This window comes from Malaclemys terrapin, chromosome 1 (genome assembly GCF_027887155.1).
Source record: "Malaclemys terrapin pileata isolate rMalTer1 chromosome 1, rMalTer1.hap1, whole genome shotgun sequence".
NCBI lineage: Eukaryota > Metazoa > Chordata > Testudines > Emydidae > Malaclemys > Malaclemys terrapin.
This window is the reverse complement of record NC_071505.1, coordinates 316,572,226-316,586,423: the sequence shown is the minus strand read 5'-3', so window position 1 is coordinate 316,586,423 and position 14,198 is coordinate 316,572,226. Positions and strand designations below refer to the sequence as shown.

The 14,198-nt window shown below is 43.9% G+C and overlaps 1 protein-coding gene across 7 annotated transcripts in view; it reads right to left on the bottom strand.

Annotated features, from left to right (window-relative positions):
• The window catches only part of ALKBH8 (alkB homolog 8, tRNA methyltransferase), an 83,798-nt gene that overhangs the window by 25,012 nt on the left and 44,588 nt on the right, over positions 1 to 14,198 (bottom strand). For all 7 annotated transcript variants that reach the window (XM_054015540.1, XM_054015544.1, XM_054015538.1 and 4 more), the window contains one exon: positions 7,383 to 7,489. In XM_054015540.1, the coding sequence (XP_053871515.1) occupies positions 7,383 to 7,489 (107 nt within the window). The remainder of the gene's footprint in view (positions 1 to 7,382; positions 7,490 to 14,198) is intronic.

Genomic DNA, 14,198 nt, shown 5'->3' with positions numbered 1-14,198 from the left:
CTGGACGTCCTTCACTCCCAGGCGGAGTGAGGGACCGTCCGCCGAATTGCCGCCAAATACCTGGACCTGCCGCCCCTCTCCGGAGCGGCCACCCCAAGCACCTGCTTGAGAAGCTGGTGCCTGGAGCCAGCCCTGTTCCCAGCATTCCCTCGGCCGCAATTAACAGGAAAGGGAGGGGGAAGGAGTGTAGAACTGAAACCTCATGCTATAGCTTGTTGTAAATGGTAGGAACAGAGCCAGCTCTAGGTTTTTTGCCGCCCCTCACCTCAGCCCTGGGCTCCCCCTGCACCCCTGTGTTGCCCCAGCCCTGGACTCTCCCCCACCCACATCCCCTGCTGCCCCAGCTCTGGCCCCCATCCGCACCCCCTGCCTCCCCAGCCCTGGGCTCTCCCCGCCACCCGCACCCCCTACCGCCCCAGCCCCGGGCTCTTCCCACCCCCACCCCCTGCTGCCCCAGCCCTGGGCTCTTCTCCCCCCTGCACCTGCTGCCCCAGCTCTGGCCCCCACCTGCACCTCCTGCTGCCCCAGCCTGGGCTCTTCCCTCCCCCCGCCGCACCTCCTGCTGCCCCAGCCCTGGGCTCTCCCCCAAAGAAAGAATTGGGTGGACTAAATGGACATTGCACCTCTCTATCTGAAGCCTAGCAAGGCAGGGCAGCTTTAGATACAGTACCAGGCACATAGGAGGATTTACATTTCTGAGCCATGGAAGCAGAAATTGACTTTTCTTTCCCAGATTTAGCTTTCAGTTTTAACTGATTTTTACTGAAAAAATCCCAGGTTTTACAAAAAATATTCTTCTTTTTTTCCCAATTTCCACCTACTTCTGTATAATTCAAATATATAAAAAACTTGTTTTATTAGGAAAATACAATACATTGCATGAGCTATATGTATTACAATAATACATTAGTCTGTGTGTATATGCAAAACTGCCTGTTGAAGTAAGGTTATGTGTGAATCTAGAAGATACACACAATAAACAAACAGGCACACATGCCAGCTCTGAAGTGCGTGAGCATCTGAATGTACTGATGAATCTCACACCCACTACGTACACATTTCAAGCTGTTAGCAGATAAAGATCTGACGCACTAAAATAGAAAGAAAATGAAAATCTGTATCCGAATACTTTCAGAATACAAGGAAGTGTTTGAAAGTTAAAAAAAAAAAAAAAAAAGCAGGAAAAAAGGATGAAGTTGACTGTATGTGCTACAAATGGTGTGGCCCAATTATTATATGTAAATATTTATAGGCTAATAGTTCTAAGTCTACAACAGTAAACTGTTTATTCAAATGAAAAGTTTTATTTGGGGATTAGAGATGTATTGTTTTCTTAAACTCACAGGTGGCATTGTGTTTTGAATTTGTTTTAGTTCTGCAGCAAACCACATTGAATTCCATTAATCAAAGCATTAATTTACTGAATAAACCCCGATATTTACCCAGAAAAATTATTAATTGTTTTTTTCCACCGATTTTCACCTGTTTTTGTTGTAGTAGTAATAAACACCAATAAATTCCCAGGAAAGAATAAATAAAATAAACACCAAAAATGAAGGGCCCTATGTATGAAATAAGCAAGACTTGACTAGTATTGAATAGGGACAAAATGAATAGGATTCTATAGACATTTAACTGTAAAATGACTCAATCTATACATTGTAATTGAAAATGAGATCATTTATATAGGATTTTTTGAACCATGCTAGAGAAGTCTATGGTAGAATATTTTTTTCTATGAAGTTCTATGGGCTCACCTGTGAACCTGACTTGCATAGGATTAAGGGGATTATGGAGGCCCCTTATTCCCATGTGCAGGCTCCCACATCACCAGACCTGTGGTAGGAGAGCAGGAGGCTGCTACTCCCTCTCTTATACAAGTGTTCTGGGAAAGATAAAACCTTAACTCCACCCCACCAACATGCTGGCCAGCACGGAACTGGCACACAGGGAGAAGTGAGTTTCACTAGGGAAAAGACTGGCACAAGTTTAGCTCCCCCATGGAGCAAAGGGGGAAGCAGGGACAGAATTGTGACCCTCAGAAGCCCTGCCTCTTCCTGAGCCTGCACAGTTGTGTGCAGCCCCTGACTCAGGCTGGACTGCAAGGTACAAATCCAGCCCCCTAGGACTGTGCCATAAGGGTTTTCACCCTATTCCACTGCAACCCAGAAAGAATTAGACTCCAAAGGGAAAGCGAGTGGTACAACAGGAGTCAGCGGATTTCACTACTTACTGAGAAATTTAATTTTTTTTTTACAATTTTCCGCCCCACACACAGGGTCTGGTTTTGGTTGTTGTTTATTTTCCGCCCAGATCCCTATCCTATGAGCCAGAGAAGATGAAAGATGTCTCGAGAAGAACATTTTTGAAAGATAATCAGTATTATTTATTTGAGTGTAATTGGTGCTTGTGGAAATAACGGCTCTACCCTGGTCGATTGCAAGCTTCCTGACACAAACCTGCCAATTCATTCAGTCTTGATCTGCAACAACCCTGCTTTTCCAGCCCTCTACCGTAGGTGAGCCAAGTAACGTGACCATTCTGTAAAACACGTCTAACAAGGATGTAATCCTGCAGACCACTGGTTTGAAGGACACAGTAGTAAACCTCACCAGCCCACCAGAAAGAAAGGGACATATCAAACAGGCGAGATAGGAGCCAGGAGGGCTGGCAATGAAGTCCCTGCATGATTTCATTTTCTTTTGGCTTTGACCCAGGTCTTGTGAGGAAGAATGGAGAGGCAGAGGCATTTCAGCAAAGCGAGATTTTGGTAATGAAATTATTTTTGTTTTTCAGTTTGTTTTGGGGTAATGTCAACAAACATTTCATACAACTCTGTGAAAAGTTCTGGCTTTCATAATGAAGAGGTTCCAAAATGGGAATTTTGCACAGCCTTATTCAAGCTAGACCTGGCTGTAGGATGGCAGGAAGCACAGAATCATGGGGAAAGCATGAGGAAGCAAAGCAGAGGATGTGGGACATAAGAGGGACATAGCTGCACCCACATGTGCTTTCTCACAGCTTTCACACAGAATACAGCAGGAAACTTTGGAACAAAGTTGAGACCTTTCAGGGAAATAGCTCGGCACTTCAAAGTGGTTATTGTTACACTGAGGCATTTCCTGAACTCCGTCATCAAGGAGATTAATACAGAAATTTCCTCAATAAAAAGAATTAGTCTCTGAGGAACTGGCCTCGTACTGAAGCCCCTTCAGAACTCTCACTTCAAAGTGAGTACTTGATTCTCAGCAGGAGAGGAGTTCGATGTAATACTGACTTCCATGCTGGTAAGCTGAATTTAACCCTACTGGGATCAGACGAGCAGATAGTTTATTCATATCTTTCTGCAAAGCACAACAATCAATCCCATCTCTTCATCATCTCTAATTTGTATTGTAACTTTTTCCAAGTAACACCCGCACCATCCAGTCTGTATATATACACCTATCTGAGAGGCCAGGTGCACCATGGACCTCTGAAACTTGCTCAAGGCCACATACAAATGATCAGATTTGTTTTAAAACAAGGAGAGTGTTTTTGCACTGGTGCTTACATCCTGATCAGCACCCTCTTTACTCCTGGGGGAATTATGCACCAAAAAATTAAAAATTCTGCACAAAATATTGGAAGATTCTGCAAAATTCTCCATATTCTGCATTATTGTCAAAATAATACAATATCATCATGCCAGTTTCAATTATTTTGGTAATTTATTTCAAAATATCTGTCAGCAAGAATGTCTGTAGCAAGACAGACCAAAAAAAAAAAAAAAGATTCTGGTCATTTTTTTTTTTTTTTGGACAAATAGATTCTTTACTAGGCATATTAATACAGAACGTTGAGTAATTAATTTAAATGACAATACAGAGCTGTATTTCCTGCACCTGTCAGAAACAGGAGTAATGGAGGAGCTGAGGGAGAGGAAAGGAGCCTAGGAGTGAACCTGGAGGGTGTTGGGTGTAGGTGAGAGAAGGTTTTTTCTTTGCGGGGGGTGGGATTGTTAGGGAATTGGGAAGCCTCCCCCATGCAGACCCTGGCTGACCCCAGGGCTCTCCCATTCAGTCAGGCACATCTGCCCCTGTCCCTGCACCCCTCATCCCCATGGGTCTCTGCAGCACCCCGTCCTCAGGCAAAGCTGTCACCGCCACAGCTCCTGAGCCATGCCCCAGTCTGTCCCCCACACTAACCATTCTGAACCCCAGTCTGTGACCTCCCCAGTTGCCCTGTGTGCCCCACTCTGGCCTAACCTGGGTCCACAGGCAGGGTGCTGTGATGAACAAACTCCTGGGGGAATTCTGTAGCACTGGGCATAGAAATTTTTTTCCTCGCATAAAATACACCTCTACCTCGATATAACGCTGTCCTCGGGAGCCAAAAAATCTTACCGCATTATAGATGAAACCGCGCAGCCCCGCGCCCCGCCCCCCCGGAGTACTGCTTTACCGCGTTATATCAGAATTAGTGTTACATCAGGTCGCGTTATATTGGGGTAGAGGTGTACATTTTGCTTAAGAAATGCTGCAGTTCTGCCTTTTGCCCACTGGAGGCCACTGTGGTGCCAGAACAGCCAGTTGCCTTCATGCAGTTGACAGTTCTGGCACCACAGTGGCCTCTGGTGGGCAAAAGACAGAACTGCAGCACTTCTTAGGCAAAATACATTTTATGCAAGAAAATACAAAATTATGCGGGACAGATGAATTCTGCTCATCCGCAGATGCACAGAATTCCCCCAGGAGTACCTCTTGCTCATTAATGTACACAGTCTCCCCAATTGGTATGTTCAATGAAGTGGCCTCTTGTACCCTGCCACACAGAGAAAACTGGGGTGCCCTGCCTAAAAACCAGAATGCAGCAAATTAACTCCCTGTCTGGATCTTCCACAGATCCAGAGAGGAGTAATGAGGCAGAGCTGGGAATGGAAGGCTTAATAAGGGAGTCCAGGGGAGCCTGGAATCTACAGAGAAGCAGCTACCTGTGAGCCAGAAGGGAGGAGCCTCTGAGAATGCACAGCTCCAACTGCATGGCCAGCTTGTGTACGTCAGCCCTAGCTCCACTGAAGTCACTGCTGTTGTGGGGTCATTGAACATTTGTACTCAACAACAAAAAATACCCATTGGAACCAAAATGAAAAACCCATAAGGAAGTGCAAGGCTAATTGTACTGACAAGGCAAAATGAGTACTTTGTCCTCCATATCTCCTTTCTGATACTGTCTAATTTGTTTCTTAACCCTATGCTGCTCTCAGAAACAAGAGCTCCATTTGAAACAGGGAAAAAATAACACTTTTCTCCATGTACAATGTTAATAGGATTAAATGAAGTCTCTAATTTCCCTGGCCTCCAAGTACATGCGATGAAAACATTTCCAGAATGATTTCAAAATTGAACCTCTTGCTCTCAGTAATTTGATTTGTAAGAAGTAGATAAAAAGCAATACAGATGATCTTAAATACATCATGATTAGTTATATTTGCAAATGAAGTGACTACATTTGCTTCCATGGCAATTATCTAATTTTGTGGAGACTGCAACTGCATGCTTCACTGGAAGGCTACACACCAAATCAAATGTCTGTCTAGTTGTGTCTACTCTCCTTAGTTTCTTTACTATGAAACGCCAACTGTTGAAAGTGTCCATTTTAGACACAAAGGGCCAGATCCTCATCTGGTGCAAATGGACATTGCTCTATTGATTGCATCAAGTGGCATTTGAGAGCAAAGAAACTAAGGGGAGCAGAGACAACTAGAAAGATATATGAGGTGGGTGTTTTGCCTCCTAAGCATATGCTGAAATCAATGAAGCTATGCCAATTTGCATAAGCTGAGGATCTGGCCCACAAATGCCTTTTAAAAAAATATATGTGGATCCCTTTGAAAATGTCGGACAAAGCATTTTTAGGAAAGGTGGACAAAGTACACCAAAAGCCTGGCCAGGAATTACTGCCTCAAGGGAGAAAGTCCTGGGATCCCTGGTTTGAATCTGGCCCAAGTCCATGGACCCAAAGACTGATCATCTGAAGACGTGTGAAATGAACTGGTGATCTGAGTCTGGTTCTTAGTTGACACGTGTCCACAGTACAAAATCCACCACAACTGGCACCCTTGTTCGAAGTCTCAGCAGTGAGGAGAGGGATTCTGCTGACATGGCAAGTGAATCATATTCTTAATCCTGGCTAGAGACTATCCCTGCAGAGGAAGGTTGAGAGAGGACAGCACAAGAAGCTCATATTGCTGATGAGCATGTTGGATCTATTCTGTCAACAAAGGGCTTTACTGCCCAGAGCATTCAGTATGATGGACTAGGGAGACAAATGATCTGATCCCATATGCTGATTTCTATGTTCCCAAGTTCCTGCCATATGTGTTTCCCAGTTGTGCATGATTTTAACAGCATATCTTTGGCCTGGTCCACACTAACCCCCCACTTTGGACTAAGGTACACAAATTCAGCTACGTTAATAACATAGCTGAATTCGAAGTACCTTAGTCCGAACTTACGCGGGTCCAGACGCGGCAGGCAGGCTCCCCCGTCGATGCCGCGTACTCCTCTCGCTGAGCTGGAGTACCGGCGTCGACGGCAAGCACTTCCGGAATCGATCCGGGATCGATGTATCGCGTCTAGACAAGACGCGATAAATCAATCCCAGAAGATCGATCGCTTACATCCGGACCAGGAAGTAAGTATAGACGTACCCTTTGATTAGACATACATTTGCGCATTTTATTTTATTTTGCTGTTAAAATCATGCACAACTGGGAAACACATAAAGTAAGTATAGATGTGCCCTTTAATCTCTATAATAAATAACACCTCAAGGTGCATTCATCAGGAAATCCCTACTGCAGAAACCCCACTTTGTTAAGGCCACTTTGTGCTGTATAAGCAGTCAAAAGTGGTCTTAACCCAGTTGGAGATAGCTGGTAGAAGGACCCAATCCCTGTGCTGACAGAGGTGGGTCCACAGCCTCCTGAACCAAACCCCTCTCCCACTCAAACCCAGGCATAGGGAAGGGGAGGGAGATGTATCAGGGGTCAGGCATGGGTGGGACGAGGTGGGTGTAAACTGGAGTTCTATTATACCCAATCCTTCACCAGCATAAGGTCCCTGAGCAATCTTATGCCAGTGGTGAAAGTCAGGACTACCCCTTTGCAGCTCTGAATCAGGGAGCTGCAAATGATTTCCTATAGGCTCTGCTTTTTCACTTGGTCTGAGCACATCTTGAAAAGACGGGAGAATCATGGCCTGTATATTTAATGATATCATTCAAGTCAATTTCCTTCAGAACAGATTTAAATATAGTACATTAAGGGGGGGGGGGGGCAGTTCTATCCATCTCCCATTTTATGTAAGTCATGCAGTTAACATAAGAGTTTCAGCACATACCCATGAGTCCACAGATATCTGGATTCTCCAGTCATCACCAGCAAACTCCGTTCAGGCAACATAACCGCCACTGTACGGCCATCTGGGTGCTTAAAATCCATTACAATCTGAAAACAAAGACAAAACCCTTCAAAATGATTAGTACTTATGCAGCCCCATGTAAGGGCATGGCACTGTGCAGACAAACAAAGTGTGCTGGGCCAGATCTTCAGCCAGTGTCAATTGGTGTAGATCCATGGAATAGCCACTTCTTTCTTTGAGAAGCAAGGGCCTCAACGTCTCCCCACAGCCCTTAACACCTCCACCCTTCACTACTGCTAACTTCAAGCATTCAAAAGTCTAAGGCAAGGTTCAAAAAACATGAGATTTGTTTTTGGTTTTTTAAATCCCCAGACTTTAAAAAAAAAAAATCATTTCTATCTAAGGTACTTTATATGGCCCCCTTCACTGCAGCATCTGAGCATCTCACCGTCTTTATTCTCACAACATCCCTATGAGATAGGGAAGCACTATTATCCCCATTTTACAGATGGGAAACTGAGGCAAAGAGACAAAGTGACTTGCCAAAGGGCACATACAAGAAGTCTGTGGCAGAGTAGGGAATTGAACCCACGTCTCCCAAGTCCCAGACTAAAGCCCTAACCACTGGGACATCCCTTCCTCTTGTAGTTTACCTTCAGGTTTCTGAACAATTAAGGTGTACTTGGGTCAGATTTTCAAGTTTAGCCCTTAAGGTTGTGGAGAAGAGACTTTTTTTTCCCCACCAAAAGCTGAGATTCCACAAAATCAAGCAACTCCAGGAACTGGGGCTTTAAGGAAAGCACCAAATATCATGAAACTTGGAAAAAAATAATGAGATTTGGCAACACTATTTTGTTCCTGGCTGCCTACTCCCTGGATTTATTGGTACACATTTTCCAAATTGGAGAAAGCCCTGATGAGGAAGATAGGGAGCAGGGAAGACAGATGGCACTTAAAAAAGCTAGGTAAGAGAAGACTTACCCTGAAAGAAAGGAGGACAAAAACATATGAGAGGCAATGTCTCCATTATGCTGGAGACCAAGTGTCATGTACTGGACAGTGCTGCCACCCGATTTGTTACCTATCCAGTGTGCGATTTAAAAAAAAAAAAAAGCACTTTCTATAGTATGTTGAATCCAAACAAATTGATCCGTGTCCAGCCTATGGATGTACAGAAGTTTAGCAAAGACGAAATGATGCAGTGATCAGTCATTTAAGAAAGAAAGGTGAGGCAGAGACTGTCATATGTATACTCTTCTTCAAACGCTGCAAATTAACAATTGAAATAGTTTTCTTTAAAATACACTGTCACCAGTGCACACTGGGAAAATCTATAATGGCATTTAAATACATAGGAAGAGCTCATTGTTGTTTATGTTCTGGTAGCACTCACAATCAAGGCACCACTGTGCCAGGGATTGTAGGAACACATACAATGACAGGGTCCCTCCCCTGAAGAATTTACAATCTAAGCTGAGACAAGAAATGATGAGTTTAACAAACCATAGCATTGAAAGGGAAGGGAGGAGGAGGGTGAGGCTAGGTCTACACTACCCGCCTGAATCGGCGGGTAGAAATCGATTTCTCGGGGATCGAATTATTGCGTCTCGTCGGGACGCGACAATCTATCCCCGAATCGACGCACTTACTCCACCAGCAGAGGTAGGAGTAAGCGCCGTCAACGGGGAGCCGCGGAGGTCGATTTTGCCGCCGTCGTCACAGCGGGATAAGTCGGCTCCAATACGTCGAATTCAGCTACACTATTCGCGTAGCTGAATTTGCGTATCTTAAATCAACTCCCCCTCCCGTAGTGAAGACCTGCCCTAATAGGAATAAGCTTACATAGCTACAGGTCACCCATGTTGCACTGTTTGACAGTTCTGAAGCATAACTAAATAGCAACCTCCACCCTCACACTTATCAGTTGGCAGTTTCCTGTAAGCATCCTGGGAGAAGTGTGTCATGAGGAGGAAGAGGCCATTGGCTTTGTATGGGGAGGTAATTCCAGGGATAAATGGGGGCACATGGAGTGTTAAGGCTGCTCTCACTGGCAGAGCAAAGAGGGGCAGGGGAGGACTAGCTAAAGGATAAAAGCAGAGAAGCAGGGAGGGGCAGAGTTGTGAAAGGCCTTGGGAGGGGCAGGGGCAATGAGAAGCTTTAACTAGCTGAAAAAGGCAGGGCAGGATAAAACACCTGAGATGACACACTGAGAATGACAGACAAGGCAGAGGACTTTGGGAGATGTGTTTTGAGTTAACTGGATGGGATGTCAGGAGGCGAGAGAGAGCAGGTAGTCAAGGCAGGAGAGCAGGAAGACCAGGATGAGAGAGTTTTAGCTGCCAGGACAATGAGCGAAAACAGCATTTTAGGATTGGTCTACAAGCAAACTTGCAGTGAAATCAGTTTTAGTTCACTCCTTTGTTATTGTTTTTTTTTCGACTGAAGCAAAATCGAAACAGGACCCTTTCAATCTGGAGTAAGAGTGTCCACATGCAGGTATGCACCAAAATAACAAAAGGTGTGAATTGAAACCAATTCAGTCATTTCAGTGCAAGTCTGTGTGTAGTCCAGTCCTCTGAGAGGCTGTGGAGGAAGAAACAGCAGGAACTAGACAAGGCCTGAACAAAGCAAAGGATATGGCCCAGTTTGCAGGCCTCGGTGACAAAGAGGATGGCAATGTTCAAGGCTGACAGAAGGAAAGGGGCAGGATTTTGACAGAAGATCAAGAGTTCCATTGGGCCATGTTAAGTTTAAGAAGACAGAGTCACCCAGGAGGAGATGACAGAGAGATGGACTGAGATGAAATTTGCTCTTGCTCAAAGCTCAAGTCATCAGGCCCTGTGCAGGGAACTCAACAGGGATGGGTCAGAATCCACCTCCAAAACTACAGGCAGGACATAGAGCTTCAGCACAGCCCTGCTATTGCTATTTCAGCCTATGGACTGGAACAGTGGCTTTGGTCCCTCATGCCTCTCATGTGAGGATACTGGGTCATGGGATCATCATACATGTGGATCCAGTAGCTCCTCTCCCTGTACTCCTTGCTCATCAGCTTATTCAGGTCTGGCACTGAGGCCCCTGCATGGCTGCTCTATTTCTGCTCACTCCCTTCTCTGTGGTGGAAAAACGTGGGAATATTTTATAGCATAGAAGCCTCGTGGGGCTCTCCCCATCGGACTGAATTTCACCCTTATTGCATAGCCGGTGCCCATTCCAGAATGGATTAACCAGTCACATTTCAGGAGTTACTGATAAAAGATTAATTTACTTGGCAAAGAACAATTGTAGTAAAGTACATACCGATAGTAAGGGCAGGAGTTGTTTGCAGCTGAGAATGGGGGACTGGAAGTCAGGACACTGGCTTTCTTTGAGAGATTGGGCATGTTATTTAATCTCACTGGGCCTGATCCTCACTGCCACAGCATTGTAAAGTGGCCTTAGGATAAATGGGAATCTGGCTCTCCTTGCCTCCCTTTACTCATCTGTACAATGGGTAGAATATTCACATACTCCACACGCATGTTGGGAGGCACAGTCAATTATTGTTTGTGAAAGTAATTGGAGATCCTCAGATGAAAACCCCTCTCAAAGTGTATTTATTAACAATAAAAACTTAGATTATTGTTTGCTCTAGGTGCATCCAATACTGACTTTTTTTTGTCTCAGCAACAAATCTGAGGGTCAGACTAAGAGCTAAAATTTAGGGACACACTATGAACATCTGAAGGAAGGGACTGTAATTCCTATGTTAGTGTTTCTTGTTTCCACCTAGAATCATCAGACCTGAAGACTTAAAAACCTAAACAACATAATTTCTGCCACTCTTAGACTGTAGTACAGTAAAGAACATTTAACCCTGCTGAGTTTTTGAAGACCTCTCTTCTCATCTCTGAAAGAACTATTGCTGACTGAAGTAGATAACATTTTGAAACTTGTGTGTGTGTCTATCCTATCAGAACATTCAGTTGTTACAGTCAGACACACAAAAAGGAAAGATTAAGTCATTTGATCCTCTTTTTAATTCACTAAGGACTCACAATCAATAAAGCTACTCTGCCACGACTGAATCAATCTGCTTCATGACAGCTCTGCTACACAGGAGCTATTTACAATTACTATTTTTGTTTTTTACCCATTTTCTTTATTCTCTGAGGTGGCAAAGTCAATAAAGATCAAATTTCCAGCTAGCCCACGGTGCCTCACTGGGGATGGCAGCTGATGATAAAAATGCTAGATGCTTTGATCTTATACACCCTTTACAATCTTTCTTTGTTTCTGTGGGAAAAAAATACATGCCTCTACACACACCAAAAACCTGAAAGATACATAAGGAGCTAATAATATCCCTTATAGAGGTAAATGCCACGTCATGAGGCCGGATTATTTAAGGGATAATGTTCATGATGATGGAGTATATGAATCAGTAAACAGCTTTCAAAGATGGTTAAACATCAAAGCAAAGCAGACGCCTACATCCTGAACACTTTTCCTATTACATAAAATATAGCAAAATGCAAAGAAAGAAAAAGAAAAGAGAAAAAGAGATAAAATAAAAAAGAGTACGAGAATTCTGTGCTGCCTCTGCCGCTGAGCTGACATCATATTTCATGAAAGGCAAGGAGGACAGAAGTGAATAATTGTTCAGGACTCTAGAAAGGGAGTAGTTGTCCAAAGGTGGATAAGGAATGATGCAACTGGACATATATAATGGCAATAAGTTTTCTGGGATTTGACTCTGGTGTAATTTATATTCAATATTAATCTAAAACTTTATGGCAAGCATGGTTTAATGGCTAAAACACTGGGCTGGGAGTCAGACAATATGGAATATTATTCCAGGGTCTGTCACTGATTTGCTGAGTGACATAGGGTAAGCCACATAACTCTCTGTGCCTCTGTTTCTCAAAATGTAAAATAATGCCTACCTCATAAGGCTGCTGTGAAACTAAATGGCACAATTGTGCAAATAAGTCTGCATGAACAGACCCCCTGTGCCCACACCACGCCCCAGCAAAACAGTGAGGTTCCATGTGAGTGCTGGAGTCTGTCTTCACAGAGTCACTCAAAAGATTGATGCCTAATATATTACTGTTGGTACTGTGCTTTGTGATTAAATGCAAAGAGTACATTAAATGTCAGTTTACACAAGTTCTCAGCACCAGAATTCTGAGCAGCACTAGAATACGGGGCGGGGGGAAGGTGTCATTTCACCAAAATAATCTACTCATTTAAATTATATCAGATCTAGAAAAACGTGTTATCTAATCTATCCAGGTATTTATGCTGCACACATGGCCACAGAATCTGAACATGCTCTGGAATATGAAACTATGATGAAGTTGATATGCCTCATCACTTCTCACCCTCAAAATCTCAGTACACACACACACAAAAATCAGGCTAACATTTTATCTGATTTATGCCAAAATATATTAACAATGTCTAACTACTTAGGTGCATAGATACTATGCTGATGGGAGTCAGATAAGTACTTAATAGATTTTCTTTCACCAAAAAGTGTGTTCAGTTTTCCCTCAAAATGATGCATAATATTCTTTTGATACTTCGTTTCATATATCAGTCACCATGTGCTGCTTATAACACCCTGTTTTGTTAACCTTCTTAAGTGTAATCCATTATACTCATTTTCAAACCATTAATTATCATCTCAAATACATTATTGGCATCATTTCATTCATTTCTTTTCAGGATCTTACACAGCTAGTTTTTGCTTGATAACCATAAGAAAGGCAGCATAGGTAACGGTTAGGGTAGGATACTATGATCCTGGACTCTGTGCCAAGCAAATGACTCAGTGATCCAGATTCTCTGTCTGCTCTGTTCCCTTTGCAAGATTCGGGTGGTGCCAGGGGAATAGACGGCAGCTGCAATTTCCCCGTGGGGGGTTCCCCTTGAATGCTCCCTCTGTGCACTGCTAGCAGATGGCTCCTTGGGAGTGATTACCAGCTGGTGCAGCTGGGACTAGTGCAGAACTGACCAGAGGCCTACCATCTCCCTCACAGCCCCCACTCTGCTGCGCTCCATGGTATCCGACTGCAGCAGTGAATATTGGCCACTGGCCTTGGGTTAGTCACTTTATTTTGCAGGGCCTCAGTATTCCTCATCTGTAGCATGAGAATAAACACTCCTTCCCTTCTTCAGAGGCATATTGCATGACTGAACTCACTCATGTTGATAATACGCTTTGAGATGTTTGGCTGGAAGGTGAGGTAGAAGTTCAGAGTATTAGTATTCCTAATCTCTAAAGTCACACTTCCACCAAATGGTCTGCCATTGCAATAGCCCATCTTTCTGCAGTCCTGACAGAACAAGGAGTAATGGTCTCAAGTTGCAGTGCGGGAAGTTTAGGTTGGATATTAGGAAAAACTTTTTCACTAGGAGGGCGGTGAAACACTGGAATGGGTTACCTAGGAGGTGGTGGAATCTCCTTCCTTAGAGGTTTTTAAGGTCCAGCTTGACAAAGCCCTGGCTGAGATTATTTAGTTGGGGATTGGTCCTGCTTTGAGCAGGGGGTTGGACTAGATGACCTCCTGAGGTCCCTTCCAACTCTAATATTCTATGATTCGTAATGTGTTTGTTTCCCATTCACCAATCATTCATCCTCTCCAAACTTCCACATCATCAGTAGGCTACTAAAAAACAAACCAACCAACCAATCGCCTGCCACCTCTGCCATGCTAAACACTCTCACTATCTCTCCTTTCAAAGGCTCTTATTTCTTCAGCATGCTGGAATGTAATTCGTCAGGCCCTCCTGCTTTCCCAGCTTCCCAAT